The sequence below is a fragment of the Netta rufina genome, assembly GCF_964035555.1.
Source record: "Netta rufina genome assembly, chromosome: Z".
Classification (NCBI taxonomy): domain Eukaryota; kingdom Metazoa; phylum Chordata; class Aves; order Anseriformes; family Anatidae; genus Netta; species Netta rufina.
In genome coordinates, this window is record NC_140126.1 from 35,927,530 (window position 1) to 35,940,666 (window position 13,137).

Sequence of the window (13,137 nt, forward strand, 5' to 3'; positions counted from 1 at the left end):
AGGGGCTACAGTTGCAAGGAAATTCTGAATATTGACTGAATTTTGTTCCTTTGAATGGCAGTCAGTCTCACTAAAGTCTAATACAACTTGAGATGGTAATGCATGTGTTTCCTGTTGAACTGTGGGTTCCATAGACTGGATTAAAGCCTTAATACTACGAAGATACTCTTCACACAGGTTGTCTTCTGCCCTGAAAATACACCCATTCGTAGAGCAGAGCCCAACATACGCCCAGGGAAAAGCAGTGCTGCTCAGTAGGAATTTGACAGATGCGTGGGGTTTGGTGGTGGCGGTGTTTTGTATTTTGTTTTTTTGGGGGCGCGTTTTTTTGGTCTTTGATAAGCCTCCTGTTCCCGGCAGGGACCGAGAGCCGAGGCAGGGCTGTTCCAGAGGCATCCCGCGGAGAGCGGCGGCGGAACCTGCGCGGGGCGGCGCACGGCGACACGGGGCGAGCGGGAGCGCGCTCGGGGGCGAGCGGGGACCCGGGGCTTCCCCGGGGGGGCTTCCCTGCTCCGCCACCGTCAGCGGGGGGTCTGCAGCGCCCCGAGGGGTGGGTCAGCGAGCCGGGGTGCCGGCGGCGCCCTTACCTTCGCCGTGCAGCGCCCAGGGCAGATGCGCGAAGTCCCACTCGTATCCGCAGGCGCTGTCCTCAAAGGCGCACGACCCGGGCGACAGCAGGGCGGCCCCGGCCAGCCGCAGAGCTGCAAAGGGACAAAGCCAGCCCCGGTCACGGCACGGCCGGCTCGGGGGGTGGTTGTGTGTGTGGGGGGGGGGGGGGGGGCTCGGGCTCCGTTCCCCCCCACACCGTGGGCAGCGCCCCCCAGCCCCCTGCCCGGCCGCCGCTTACCGTGCGCGGCGAGCAGGCAGAGCCGCAGCATCTTCGGCGCCGGGGGAGCCAGGGCTGGCGGCGGCGGCGGGGCGGGAGCGCGGCGGGGCGGGGAACGAGCGGGGCGGCGGCGGGACCCAGCCCCGGATCGGGGCGGGGGGGCTCGGGTCGTGTCGGGGATGGGGGCGCCGCAGCCCCCCGGGGGCGACCCGCTGGGTAGGAGCAAGGTCCGGGTCGGGTTGGGGGGGGGTGGTCTCCGTCTTTGGGGTCGTGCTCGCTGCTGGGCACTGCGAGCGGAGCCCGGCTGTGCCTCGCTGTCCTCCGCCGCCGGGTATTTATGCTGCTCGGTGCGGTGCCCCCTCGCACCCGTCTGCGGAGCACAAAGCGGCTCCCACCCCCTGTGCCGCCCCGGCCCGCCCTGCCCCTCTGCTGCCCCGCGGGGCTGGCCGCCCGCCCTGGTACCCCGCTCCTCTGCGACCTCCGGGCTGCGCAGGGATCGGCAACCTCCGCCTCTGGGCTGTCCCCGTCGGGGAAAAGTTTCCTCCTCACCGCCGCCCCGAATTGCCCCCCTCTGGTGTCAGCCCCGCGGCTCTCACCTGCACCCGGACCCGCACCGCTGGGCACACACACACACACACACACGCACACACACGCGCGCGCGCGCGCGCGGGGCTTTTCTTCAGCCCTCGTGGAAAATGCGCAGCCTGCACAGGCTGCTTCAGTTACGTGGCTTTTACTTTACTTATTGTTAGCAAATTCCGGCGTGCAACACCAGTTTTAAAAGGCTCCTAGCAAAGGCACATGAACCCGGTAAAAATATCTCTTGCACCCGGTGATCCCTAAATGCATCCCTAAATAACTGTCACGTAGCCTCTAATACACTTATCATAAAACCACTCCTGAATCCCATACGGTATCTAGAGCCTTTCCTCATAAACTGACAGAGGCACTAGGTCCCTATAACCACACTGATGTCTTGCACAATGGCTCCAGCCCTCACACAGTTCATGCTTGGTCTGAGAAGGGTTTTGGCTGACAGGTGTTTTTATTACTATTATTTATAATATCAGATTACCCACATATGTAGTCTACCTCTTGAATAATCCCTCCCAAATGTGTTCTGTTTTAAAGGCATGCTTTTGTACCCAGAAGAATAGACTGTGCTCTCATGGGTAGGGCATGCCTGCTTGCTTTGGGGAATGGCAGAGAAAGGTTCATGGCCCATTTCATAACAAACATAATGATACTCAATATTTTTTGTGCATGAAAGAAGCAGGCATCTAATTTTCAGTCCTTCCATTGTAAGAGGACTGGAGCAGCATCTACCTTGGGGATAAACATTCACAGTTTAATTTTGATTTTGCTGGGTATTAATTAGTGCAATCTCTTCAGTTTCCCACAGACAATTTAATAGTGCCTGCATCCCTCATTCATTTGTTCATACAATGGTGCTCTCAGTTTTTTTTTTTTTTTTTTTTTTTGTTGTTGTTGTTGTTGTTGTTTGTTTTTGCTCAGCTAGCTGGGTAACACAGCATTTCCTGCACAATACACCTTCCAAAAACTCTTTGTCCCCTTTCCTTTCCTGTAAGGGCCAGGACTGTGGCAGTGCCCTGGGTTCTTCTGCTGTGACATTTACCTGTACACTTTGCAGTATTCACAGTATTTCTGTAACACAGCATTCACAGTTGTTAGTTTAGCTTTGTCTTGAAGTCAAAGATACAAACTTTCTCAGACCCTTCAATCTTGCTTCTCTGCCGGCATCCCAAACAGAGGCCATGTGTGTTCAGACCTGAGCACCCACAATAAAATCAGGAAGTTATTGTAATTTCCAGTGAAACACTTCACACTTGAGCAGCAACCCACTCGCAGCATGTGGAAGTGGTGTGTCCAGAAACAGACTCTGAATGCCCAAACATATTCTCTGCTCCTCCCAGGGACACGTGCCAGGCCTCCCTGGAAACACTGTGAAATGAAAATTGGTGTCAAAAATATCTGGCACAGGCTTCTCCCAGAATGCTTCTTCTCAGGTAGTAGAAAAACTTTCCCACTTCAGAAATTAACTCATCTCATGTGGGTTTTTAATAAAACCAGTGGTCTTGAGCAGAACAGGTAATCTTTAATTTTTTTTTTATTTTTTTTTTTCTGTTTGACCTGTGGTTTCCAGAACAAGGAGACTTCTAGTACCTATTTCAGGGAAAGTGCAGGGGTATAAACAATCAAGAAGAGAGGGCACCCCCAGCTCTGCTCTGAACTTTGGTGAAAGCTGCATTATCCCCTTGAAAAAGTTCACAAAATATTCCTCTATTTTCAGGGTTCCCCATTCCATCTCCTCCTTCAAGGGATGAAGCCTTGATGAGATCCAGGACTCAGATCATTTTAACTCAATTTATGCTCTGCTTTTAGCATGTTTTGTATTTTCAGGTTTGTTTTTATACATTTCAGGCTCCTTGGGTAGTTTCTTGCAGTATGGACTTCATCAGACTCCAGGCATGAGTGGATCTTTTCTCAGGGATTTGACAAATCCCAAAAGTGGCCCATCAGGCACAAGATCATCATAAACATGTTGTGTCTTCTGTCTTCCTTTGCATTCTCCATTTGAAAAGATAACATTGTCATAATTCATTCTTTTTACTGTGTGCAGAACATCACAACTTGTTAGACAAATTAAGTGCTTCACAAACAACTTCAGAAACAATGTCAGCTTTCTTTATTTCTTTTATTTTCAAGGCTCTGTTCTTCATGCATGTATAATTAAGCACTCTTTTCCTTGTTTTCAGGGTGTTCCCTCTCTACTACAGCTTCAACCTGCCCCAATCCCTATTCTGTATTTCTTAGTTTATTTTTATTCCTGATAGTCTAGACAAAAGACCCTGTTAAGATACAAAGAAATCCTTTTGGTTCCATGCTTTCTGTCTTCCATGAATTAGATTTTTGTCTGAAAAATGAGCACAGGTAGAGATAGGCCTAAGGCTGCCAGTTTTTGCAGCAAGTTAGCTCCTACAGAGTTGAAATGGTGCCTGTATAGCATCCAGCTTTTTCAGTCATCTCTTTTTCTCTTGTGCCTTAACATCTCTACCTTAGTGTGAGCCAAGCCCCACAGACACATGAACTTAAAAGCAAGGAGTTTATAGGCTATAATCCAAAAAAAAAAAAAAAAACAACAACAAAAAAGAACAAACTCCACAAGACAAAACATAGCACCTTACAACTTTTCCCAGCTGGCTGGAAAAATTACGTGACTCCTCATCAGAATAAAGTCTATAGGACTACAGCAAAATGGTCACTTGCTCAGAAATATAACTAATAAAAAAAAAAAATTGTCAAAGATTTTTCACAGTATTATATACAAAGATTATTTTTTTTCCTATTTTTAGCAGAAGGAAGAACCACATTTCTTTAGCCTTTTTAGATTTTTGATCTGTTACAGCTGCAAGTTGTATAACGATGATGTCTCACTTGAGATGACCAAAGCATTTTCCGACTGCTGCAGGAAAAACAAAACCTGACACACTGCATGCCGTTACGTTTTGTTATAAGGCAGCAACAGATTCAAAATGACTTCTGAAGGGATAAATGCAGAAACTCCATGCCTGAAGTAAGAAAATTGAAAGAAATACCTTGCTTATTGTGATCATTTTCCTCTTCCTCTGTTCCAGCACTGTTGTTGCAAGTTTCCTATAACACTAATTGCTCAGTTAAGACTGACTGCTATTTTCTCTTAGATGTAACCAAGACAACTTAACTAGCTATGACCATTAGCTCTCCCCTCTTCTTCTGTTAAACCTAGACTGCAGGTTTTCGTTTTCAAAGTCTTTCATAGTCTCCTTCCCCCAGAAAGGTTTTTCCTCCACATTGACATCAGCTTCCACACCCTTTGATCCTCTCACATGTAAGAAGGTCTCCATAATCATCCACATTGTTTCTTGTTTATACTTCTTCACATTCCTCCTTAAAAGATAGTTGTTGTTTGATTTTTTTTTCTTTTTTTTTCTTTTCTATGAGACCTCTAATAGACTGACAACAGGAAACTGGTGTGCTGAGACCAACGTAAGTCATGCAGGGTAGTTGCATTATATTTACTGCCTCTCTGTCTTTATTTATCTACCACCCTTTTTCTTAGGCAGAAAACATTTGGGAGCGGCAAGGATTTTTTTTCAGGGTGCAGTTTAATAGAGGTACTGATCTTTGATGATGTTTCCCAACTGCTATGGTAACATGCAAACAATAAGAAATAACAAAGAAATCGGGATCACTTCATTTGTTACGTAGCAAGTACTGAAATTCTACATTATTTGTCCACCCAATCTATAGACAGAGCAAACTTTGCAGATCTTACTAGAGGCACACAAAAATGTTTAAAATACAGACTTACATTTTAATATCATTCTCTTGCCTTCTCTGTAAGACCTTACCTAGGATTTATCTAGTCAAAGACATACACAATTCTAATTTAAGTTTCTTGCTGGGGCCAAACTCTCATAACCAAAATCTTCAGAGACTTAAATGATCCCATTTCAGGCATATCTGCTGCAAAGTGTCTTTGACAGATGGCTGACTAATATCTCTACCTAATCTTCTAGAATAAATGGATTTATTCTTGATTCAAAGAACACCAAGCTTGAGCAAGACAAATGATTCTCTCAGCATACATTTTAACAACATCTTCTGAAGCCAGATAAACACACATAACATGAATTAGCTGCAATATCAAGGCAGCTGATTAGCTATATGTCTCCAACATTTTAAAAATTTTATACATATAGAAACAAGTATTGTGCAGTATGCAGTATATACCAGTTTTGTGGCCAGATAGGCTGCTGATGCTGGTGGCTCACCACTATCAGCACTCATCTGATTTCCCCACCAGTCTTGCAGATGGTGTGGCTTTTATCAGGAATGACAGAGCCACACATGCCACAGTTCTTCAGCCACCAAAGTTTATGTCCCCCTGTATTAAACTGGTTATTAATCTGGCAACACTAGGTTGCTGCAAACTCTCAGGAGCCTGGGAAGTATCAGAAGTGTGTAATGGGCTATTCTGAAGGGCAAAGGGAGAAGGTGAGCAGACATGCAAATAGGGGGTTTTATTGGGAAGGCAAAGGGATATGTTGCAGATACAGATACTTTGTGTAGGGATTTGAGAAAATATTAAAGTAATGAGAGCAATGGTTAGGTCAGATATATATATTTTTTTTGGGGGGGGGGGTAAATTAGATTTACAGATTAATTTAGAGGACTTGGAGGAGAAGGATAGAGAATTTCTGAAAGTCTATTTAACTCAAATAGTGACAGGTAAAACACATCAAAATCTAGTGTCAAAATCTAGCCAAGGGTCTTGAGAGAGTCAATATTCAAATGACATAAAAATTCCTGAAACTGATGCAAACCCTCAGAGTGTCCCCTTGGGCTTTTTCTTCCAAGAAATGTGTGGAAGAGGATAGAATATTTTCCTTTATAATGAATTCATAAAAGCAGTTTGCACCTTGTTAACTCAGATTTCCTGAAGTCCCACCCTGTCCTCTCCTGCTGCTAAATAAATTAGGTTGCCCTCTTCATGTCAGGGAGGAGTGTAATCGTGTATATGTTAACCAGCCTCCCTCACAAGTGAGAACAAATATCAGGAGTGCCATTAATCATTTTATATGAGTGTCTGAGGTGTACAGAAGCCCTCTACAATGGCAGGTTTTAATTCCATCGGCACTTCCCCAGCTCAATCCTCACCAGCCAGCAAAGGGGCAAGCAGGACACGATTGTGTTTGTTGCCTTTTAAGATGGGGAATGCAGAAACACACAATAAGGCAGAAGGCCAATTACATCTTGGTAAATCATGTTATTAAGTGAGCTTGCTTTAAGGACTAATTTGATTCACAGGCCTCAATTTGCCTTACTTTAATTTGACTCCTTTTGTACTTCCAGATTAACACCAGAGGAGCAGAAGGATGATGATTACATTCTAAGCTTTTCCATATTTTCTGCACCCCTAGCTACAGATACTCTCCTCTGCAGTGTTTGTTTTGAAATCCTGGAAAATACACTTTGTAAAAAGATCTCACCAAATGCCCAGGCACATCCAAACTTTCCACTGGATCTCAGACATTGGACACCGGTACTGTTTTGAGTTGGAACGGGATATCAGGGCTGGACAAGGAAATGAGGTCTTGTCAAACAGTTCAGTGTTCATATTTCAGTCTCGTCACACACATGTGTTACTGTTATTAATATGCTTTAATGTACTATAATCACACATGGCACTTTGCAAGTCAAATTAGACAGAAAGCCTGGCATCGACTTCCTTCATATTTATCTTCAGTATGAAAAATGCCAGTAGTTTGAGCTAATCCAATTATGCCACAACAATTAAACAGTGTAACTGCCGTGGTGTATCTGCAATGCCTTGTGCCCATTGTCTCCAGTGCTTCACAGTGCAAATTGGCTCTGATCTGGCTTATGAGCCAGTTTCTGCAACAACTGTAATCACCCTTCTCTGGAAGAACCTCATGCTGTAGGAATATTTCCTCTGGTTTTCACTGTGCTTCTCACAGGCACAACTCTGCATAAGGTCTGGGTCTGTCTTTGTTAGGACGTGACTGCACTGCACCACAGGACAGCGTTAACAGAGCCGTGCAGTCATGCCCAGTTCAGCATCAATATCTGGCTTTTTGCAGCCCTTGCATACAATACACTTCTTGTTTCCAGGGGCTGGTTAGCCCCTATGGGCAGAGCTATGTCATAAATCAAGCAGAAAATGCTCAAAGTTTTGCTTCTCTGTATACTACGTAGATGCAGTAAGAGGAATGAGGAATCCCCTTTTGTGCTGCTTAGTAAGCGATGACACGTAGTGGGGAGAGTGGCTAAAGGGAGTATACATGTGCAATATTTTTCTGAGGGATTTAATTTCTAACAGAAAACCAAAATGAGGTTGGGCAGAGGGTACTAGTATCCAGTGACTGTGCTGGCTATTTCTGCTGCCATACAACATATGTGCCCTTTGGGGAGGTAGAAAGATGAGCAGGAAAAATGTCATGACAGTTTTATTTGATTTTTCTGATTGCTATGATGTTGCACTACTAGCAACAAACTGCAATTTCAAAGTGAAGCAGTGGGGAAAGCTCCTGCCACTGCCATCTGTAGTATGAGCCACATGCATACATCAGCACAGCAGATACATCTCCACACTTTTTAGAATGGCTTACGGAGGAATTTTTTTCTTCTGTTCTGTTGGACTGGTTCTGTGTAAAGTTTTGGAGGGCTATGCTCTGAGCAGCCTGGTATGGTTTAGTACTAACAAAGTACATGTTTTTGGCACATTGTTCTGGAATATTGTGTCTTCATTCAGTATATTTCCTCTTCCCTGTTGCTTCCAGTGATTAATGCCCCAAAATTTCATGCAGAAACTACACAGCTGCTGCTGCTTGGTTTGCTGGAGGTTGGTGACTGGTCTTACTGAGGAGAGTAAGAAAGACACCTGAGGTTTTTAAGGACCTTGTGGTTGATCTGGTGCTGATTCATCAGCAAGCACTTCTGGGACTCAGTACAGGAACTGTGCTGCAGCTGAGCTCAGCAAGATCAGCTGGTCCTGAAGCTGGTCATGCAGAAACATGAGAACAGACCAGAGGAGATCGTTCTGTTGTGTGTGTGCAGTCAGCATCCATCTGCACTGCAGTTACTTCTAGGTAAAGATTTAGCTAGTCACTGAAATGAGCAATTAAAAAAATAATAATAAAATTAAATTAACAATTCTTCAGTTTGCAGATTGTCAATAGTATGGAAAAGAACAGGAGGCCAGTCTCAGAAAAGGCAAATCTGGGCATGAGGTCACAGCACACTAAAGCAGGCTCTTCCTTTGTGGGTGGCAATGAAAAGATTCCAGGATCCCTCTGTCACATTAGAAGCAGCAGCCTGCTTTATTACAATTGTTATTGTTTAAGAAGTTTTCTAGGCCTTATTTAATTGCCTGTAAAGGAAAGCCAGCTGCTATAAGGAAGCAAGCTCTAGCTGCACATCACCATGATTTCATGAAGAGGAGTAAAAGAAACAGTCAAGAATGACATCTTCATGTAAAGTTATAAAACAAACTAAATCCCAGTGATTTGTTTCTCTGTTTGTAAAAACTCTGGCACCAGCAAACTTCAACTTCCTCTGCAGGGAAAAAAAAAAAAAAAAAAAAAAAGTATACTGGGGAAATAAACTGAACATAAAAAGCTCAGGTTTACAGCTAATTAACTTTTTATTATAGCTATCAGGTCTGACTTCTGTCTGTTTTTTTAAACCAGTGGGTTAGCAGATACCCTACAGTCCTTAAATATTGTCTAGAAGCCTTGCTAGTGACCTAGTAGCCAACTGTTGGCCTCTGAAGGCCGAGGGCATTGAACATTGCTTTCAGCTGCCAACTCTGTCCTTCTCCATCAACACAGAGTGCCAGCCACTGTGACTTCTCAGTCGGTAAAAATGGTCAGGTGGAGGGGTCTGAAGAGGATATCAGTGCTTGATCCATGCCAGAAGATACATCTTTCCAAGAATTACTTCTTTATCCTCATGCCATGGGGCTTGTCACTCACTTGTGGAAGAGAGGAAGCCAGTAGGTACAGGACAGAGGGAGTGCAAAGTGAGATGGGCAACCTCGTGGTTGTAGTTACTGCAGATAATCCTGCTGGAAAGCATTCTTTCCACACACACATGTCTAAAGGAGTTTCCTCACATAAATCAAATCTACTTCACCTGTAGACAGGAGATATCACAGGAGAGGATTTGGCTTTGCAGGGCAAAGAGAAGACTTTATGTGGTGGAACTCTCCCACTGCACTGCTAAAGATAAGTAATTATGAAATGAACTTTGAGAGAAGGAGAAGAAATTAATATTATTTGACATTTCATATCCAAAGTTGGTTTTGGTTCTGGACAAAACCACATAGTAACATTAAAAACAATCGGTTCACCAGGTGTTTGGTTTTATGGACTCAGGCCAAAAGTTGGTGAGTCTTGATTAGAAGAGCATATGTTCTCATCTGCTTTGTTTTCTTTAGGCCAAACAAGTCTTGTTATCACCCTGTTCTAGACCTGGCTTCTCCATAAGCCCTGTGGAATTTACAAATGTCAGTCTGAACTACAACCTTCTGGTTAGACAAGCTGATTAGGCTATTGCAAAAATTATTGGTATATACAAAGAAAATCTATTATGACAAACCTACAAAGTACCCTAACTTCCACAAACTAAAAAAAAACAACAAACTATCTCCCACCCTCGAAGTCCGTTGTCTCATCATCCATTATCAGTTCCAATATTTTATTTTATTTTATTTTATTTTATTTTATTTTATTTTATTTTTATATTTTATTTTATTATTTCCATACAGGGGCAGTGTTCGGCCACTGCTAGTCGAAGACATAGAGCCCCCCTATTCCAGAGGCTGGGGAATAGAACTGTTTTGAGGTAAGCATGATGGTTTTGTTATTAACTTTAAGACAGGAACATGAAGAATGGGAAATACTAATGGGATTTCTAAAGAGGATACAGGGCTCCAGTAAACAGAAGGAGAAACAACATAAACCAAATTCATAAAACCTTCCTTCTGGTCCATTATCCATTCACTTCAGTGAAAATATCTCTGAGATAGGACATGGTATATATTGTTCTGTGTGTAACTCCAAGTTCATCTTTTTTAAATTGATTTGCTTTCAGATAAATGAAGAAAAGCCAAACATTGGCTTAATTGAGTTTAAAGAGTTTGAAAATGCATGGGAGCAAAGTTTCCCCTAATTCTAACCCAACAGCTGTCTTCCAGCTTTTCCTGATCTCAGCCCTAGAAAATTAGAAAGTGAACTCTGTTTTTTGAATCATTTAATAGCATTTTGAAGGTGTCTTCTAATTTATATTCTGCAAGTACCAATATACTTCTATGGTGAATCATATCTTTGAACCCCTTTAAGGTTCAGGTATGTTACTGAATGGTATCTCAGCTATTCAAACAAGAACAATAATAAACACTTCCATTAAAGCTGCACTGTAAGAGTCAAATTATTGAAGGTCATTCACAACCTGCCTGGACGCCATCCTGTGCAATGTGCTCTGGGTGATCCTGCTCAACATGGGGTTGGACCAGGTGATCTTCAGAGGTCCCTTCCAACCCCTGCCTGTTCTGTGATTCTGATTCTGTGAGGTTAAAAGAAACTCTTTGCTGCTTAAGGTCAGCGATCAGGGTAACGAGGGTTTCATCACCCATTTCCAGCTGGGTGTGTTTGATATGCACACTGTTGCAGCATAACATTAGTGTTGGAGCTAGGGAAGCCAGTATATTTGTGGTTGGAGTAAAACTGTCTCCACCCAAAGAGCTGCAGGAAGATGTGCTCAGGATGGAGCGGTAGCTCATCACACGTTTTGAACTAGGAAGGTTTATCACCTACTCTGCAGAAGAGTACGGTTACAATTAGGCTTAGGACTAGGGAATTTAAAAAAACTTTGAGCTGAAATGCCAACAACATCCTGCTCATCCCAGAGAGCTGGAATGACAGATGGACTCAGAACAGGCATGTAGCTCAGTCTACATCTGGAGTCAGGAACTGGTGTTATATTCTGCAAGGAAAGCTGAGGTGTAAGGTCAGGGGCAAAGTTACGTGGCTGAGTTCCTCTGTATGATCTTTGGAGTGATGTGTAATTGAAGAAAATAAACTATTCTTTTGAATAGTCTACATGTATTCTACTCTGAGAATTAAAAAATAATAATAATTAAAAGGATATTTTTTGTTTAAATTACATAGAAATTAAATTATTCAAATGCCATTGTTGTCTTTAGACATTGCAGAATGTATCAGGTGAGAGACAATGAGTATTTAGTAAGAGTCCAGAATGAACAAAATACTGTGAACAGAATTCTCTGCTAATTTGTATCAGATGCTACACTATAGGTGTAAATGAAAGCAAATAAAAGCAAAATTACCCCTCTTAACAGCTAAATAACATGATCAATCATTTATAGATAAGTAAACTCCTAAATCTTATATGATTTATAAATAAGTACCTCTTACTTGTAGACATGAACAAACCAAGAAGCCACTGACAATTTCAGAAAACCTTTTCAGTGGATGAAGTCTCTTTGCCTTATTGTTTATGTCCCTATCAAAATCCATAGTTAATATTTCTTTGAGATACCAGCTGTAAAAGAAGCAGGAGAATGCCCATGTGCTCATATGCAACTTCATCATCCAGAGGACTGCATAATGGAAAAAAATGGAGGTTGCCATGGTAAAATATTATTTGTGTATAAATAAATGCCCTGTGGTCAGTTTCTCCCTCAGATGACAGTGCTTTTGCAGAACTTGGAAGAAAACAGAGGAGAAAGCCAAATATGAGGAGATGTGCGGAAATGGAAAATGGAAAAAAAAAAAAAAAAAGGAAATGAGACAGAAGAAAAGGAAGATTTATTCAATACTGTTTAAAACCTTTAGATCCTATTTTTTCAGACTTTTTGACATTGATCTGCATAATCCTTATATTGCTGTAACGTAGCTTCCCAAGGACTTCTTCATAAGGCTGTCACTGGAGTAACAAATCTGCCTGGCTGGGGCAAAGTAACTGCCCAAAACAGTGCAGAAATCCTGCAGGGGAGGGTTGCCATGTTCATGAGCCTCCAGCAGATGCTCAGGAACTTTGTACAGCTCAGTAGCTCAGCTCCTGTGTCAGGAGCCTTCTGTTTCCTGAGTCAGCAAAGTTTTGGCAGATACAATGTCTGTGCTGTGTCTTTGGGTGTTGGAGTCCTAGAGCTGGGAGGTATTGCATTCACCTGCCTGCCAGGCTAAGATTTTGTGTGGCTTGAAGTAATCTGTCTCTTACCTGGGTATCTCCTCCTGCCTTCCTCAGAGCATTCTCTTTGCCAGCTCTAGCACTAATTGTCCTTTTGAAACTTACTGAGCAGAGCAAAGACATATGTAAAAAGGGAAGACATGATCTTAGCAACAGCTGTTACAAATGCAATATCAAATAGGAAGTGTATGAGAGAAAAGCATAAAATAAAACATATAGCACTTTTCCAAGGAGGCTATGGCTGGAGTTTTACAGATTCATGTCAAAGTGAATAATAGTCTATCTGACTGCAACTGGAAAGGAACACTTACACTGGAAATCATTGATCATGACCAAAAAAAATTAATAATTTAAAAAGTGCAGCTTCACTTCTGCAAACATTATGAATGAGGCAGCTCCAGCTGCTCCCTGGTTTCTAGTTTGACGCATACCATCAATGTACAGAACACAAGGTAGATTTACACCTAAAGCTGTACAGGCAAGTATCGCCATGGGGTTCCCCCCAACCTGTTCAA

At 43.0% G+C, this 13,137-nt stretch overlaps 1 protein-coding gene across 1 annotated transcript in view; it reads right to left on the minus strand.

Moving 5' to 3' along the window:
- MAMDC2 (MAM domain containing 2) overlaps positions 1-879 on the minus strand; it is a 64,600-nt gene extending 63,721 nt beyond the window's left edge. The window contains 2 exon segments of the mRNA XM_084305433.1: positions 588-701; positions 848-879. Coding sequence (XP_084161559.1) covers positions 588-701; positions 848-878 — 145 coding nt within the window. The 5' untranslated portion in view covers position 879.
- Positions 880-13,137: the final 12,258 nt, after the last annotated feature.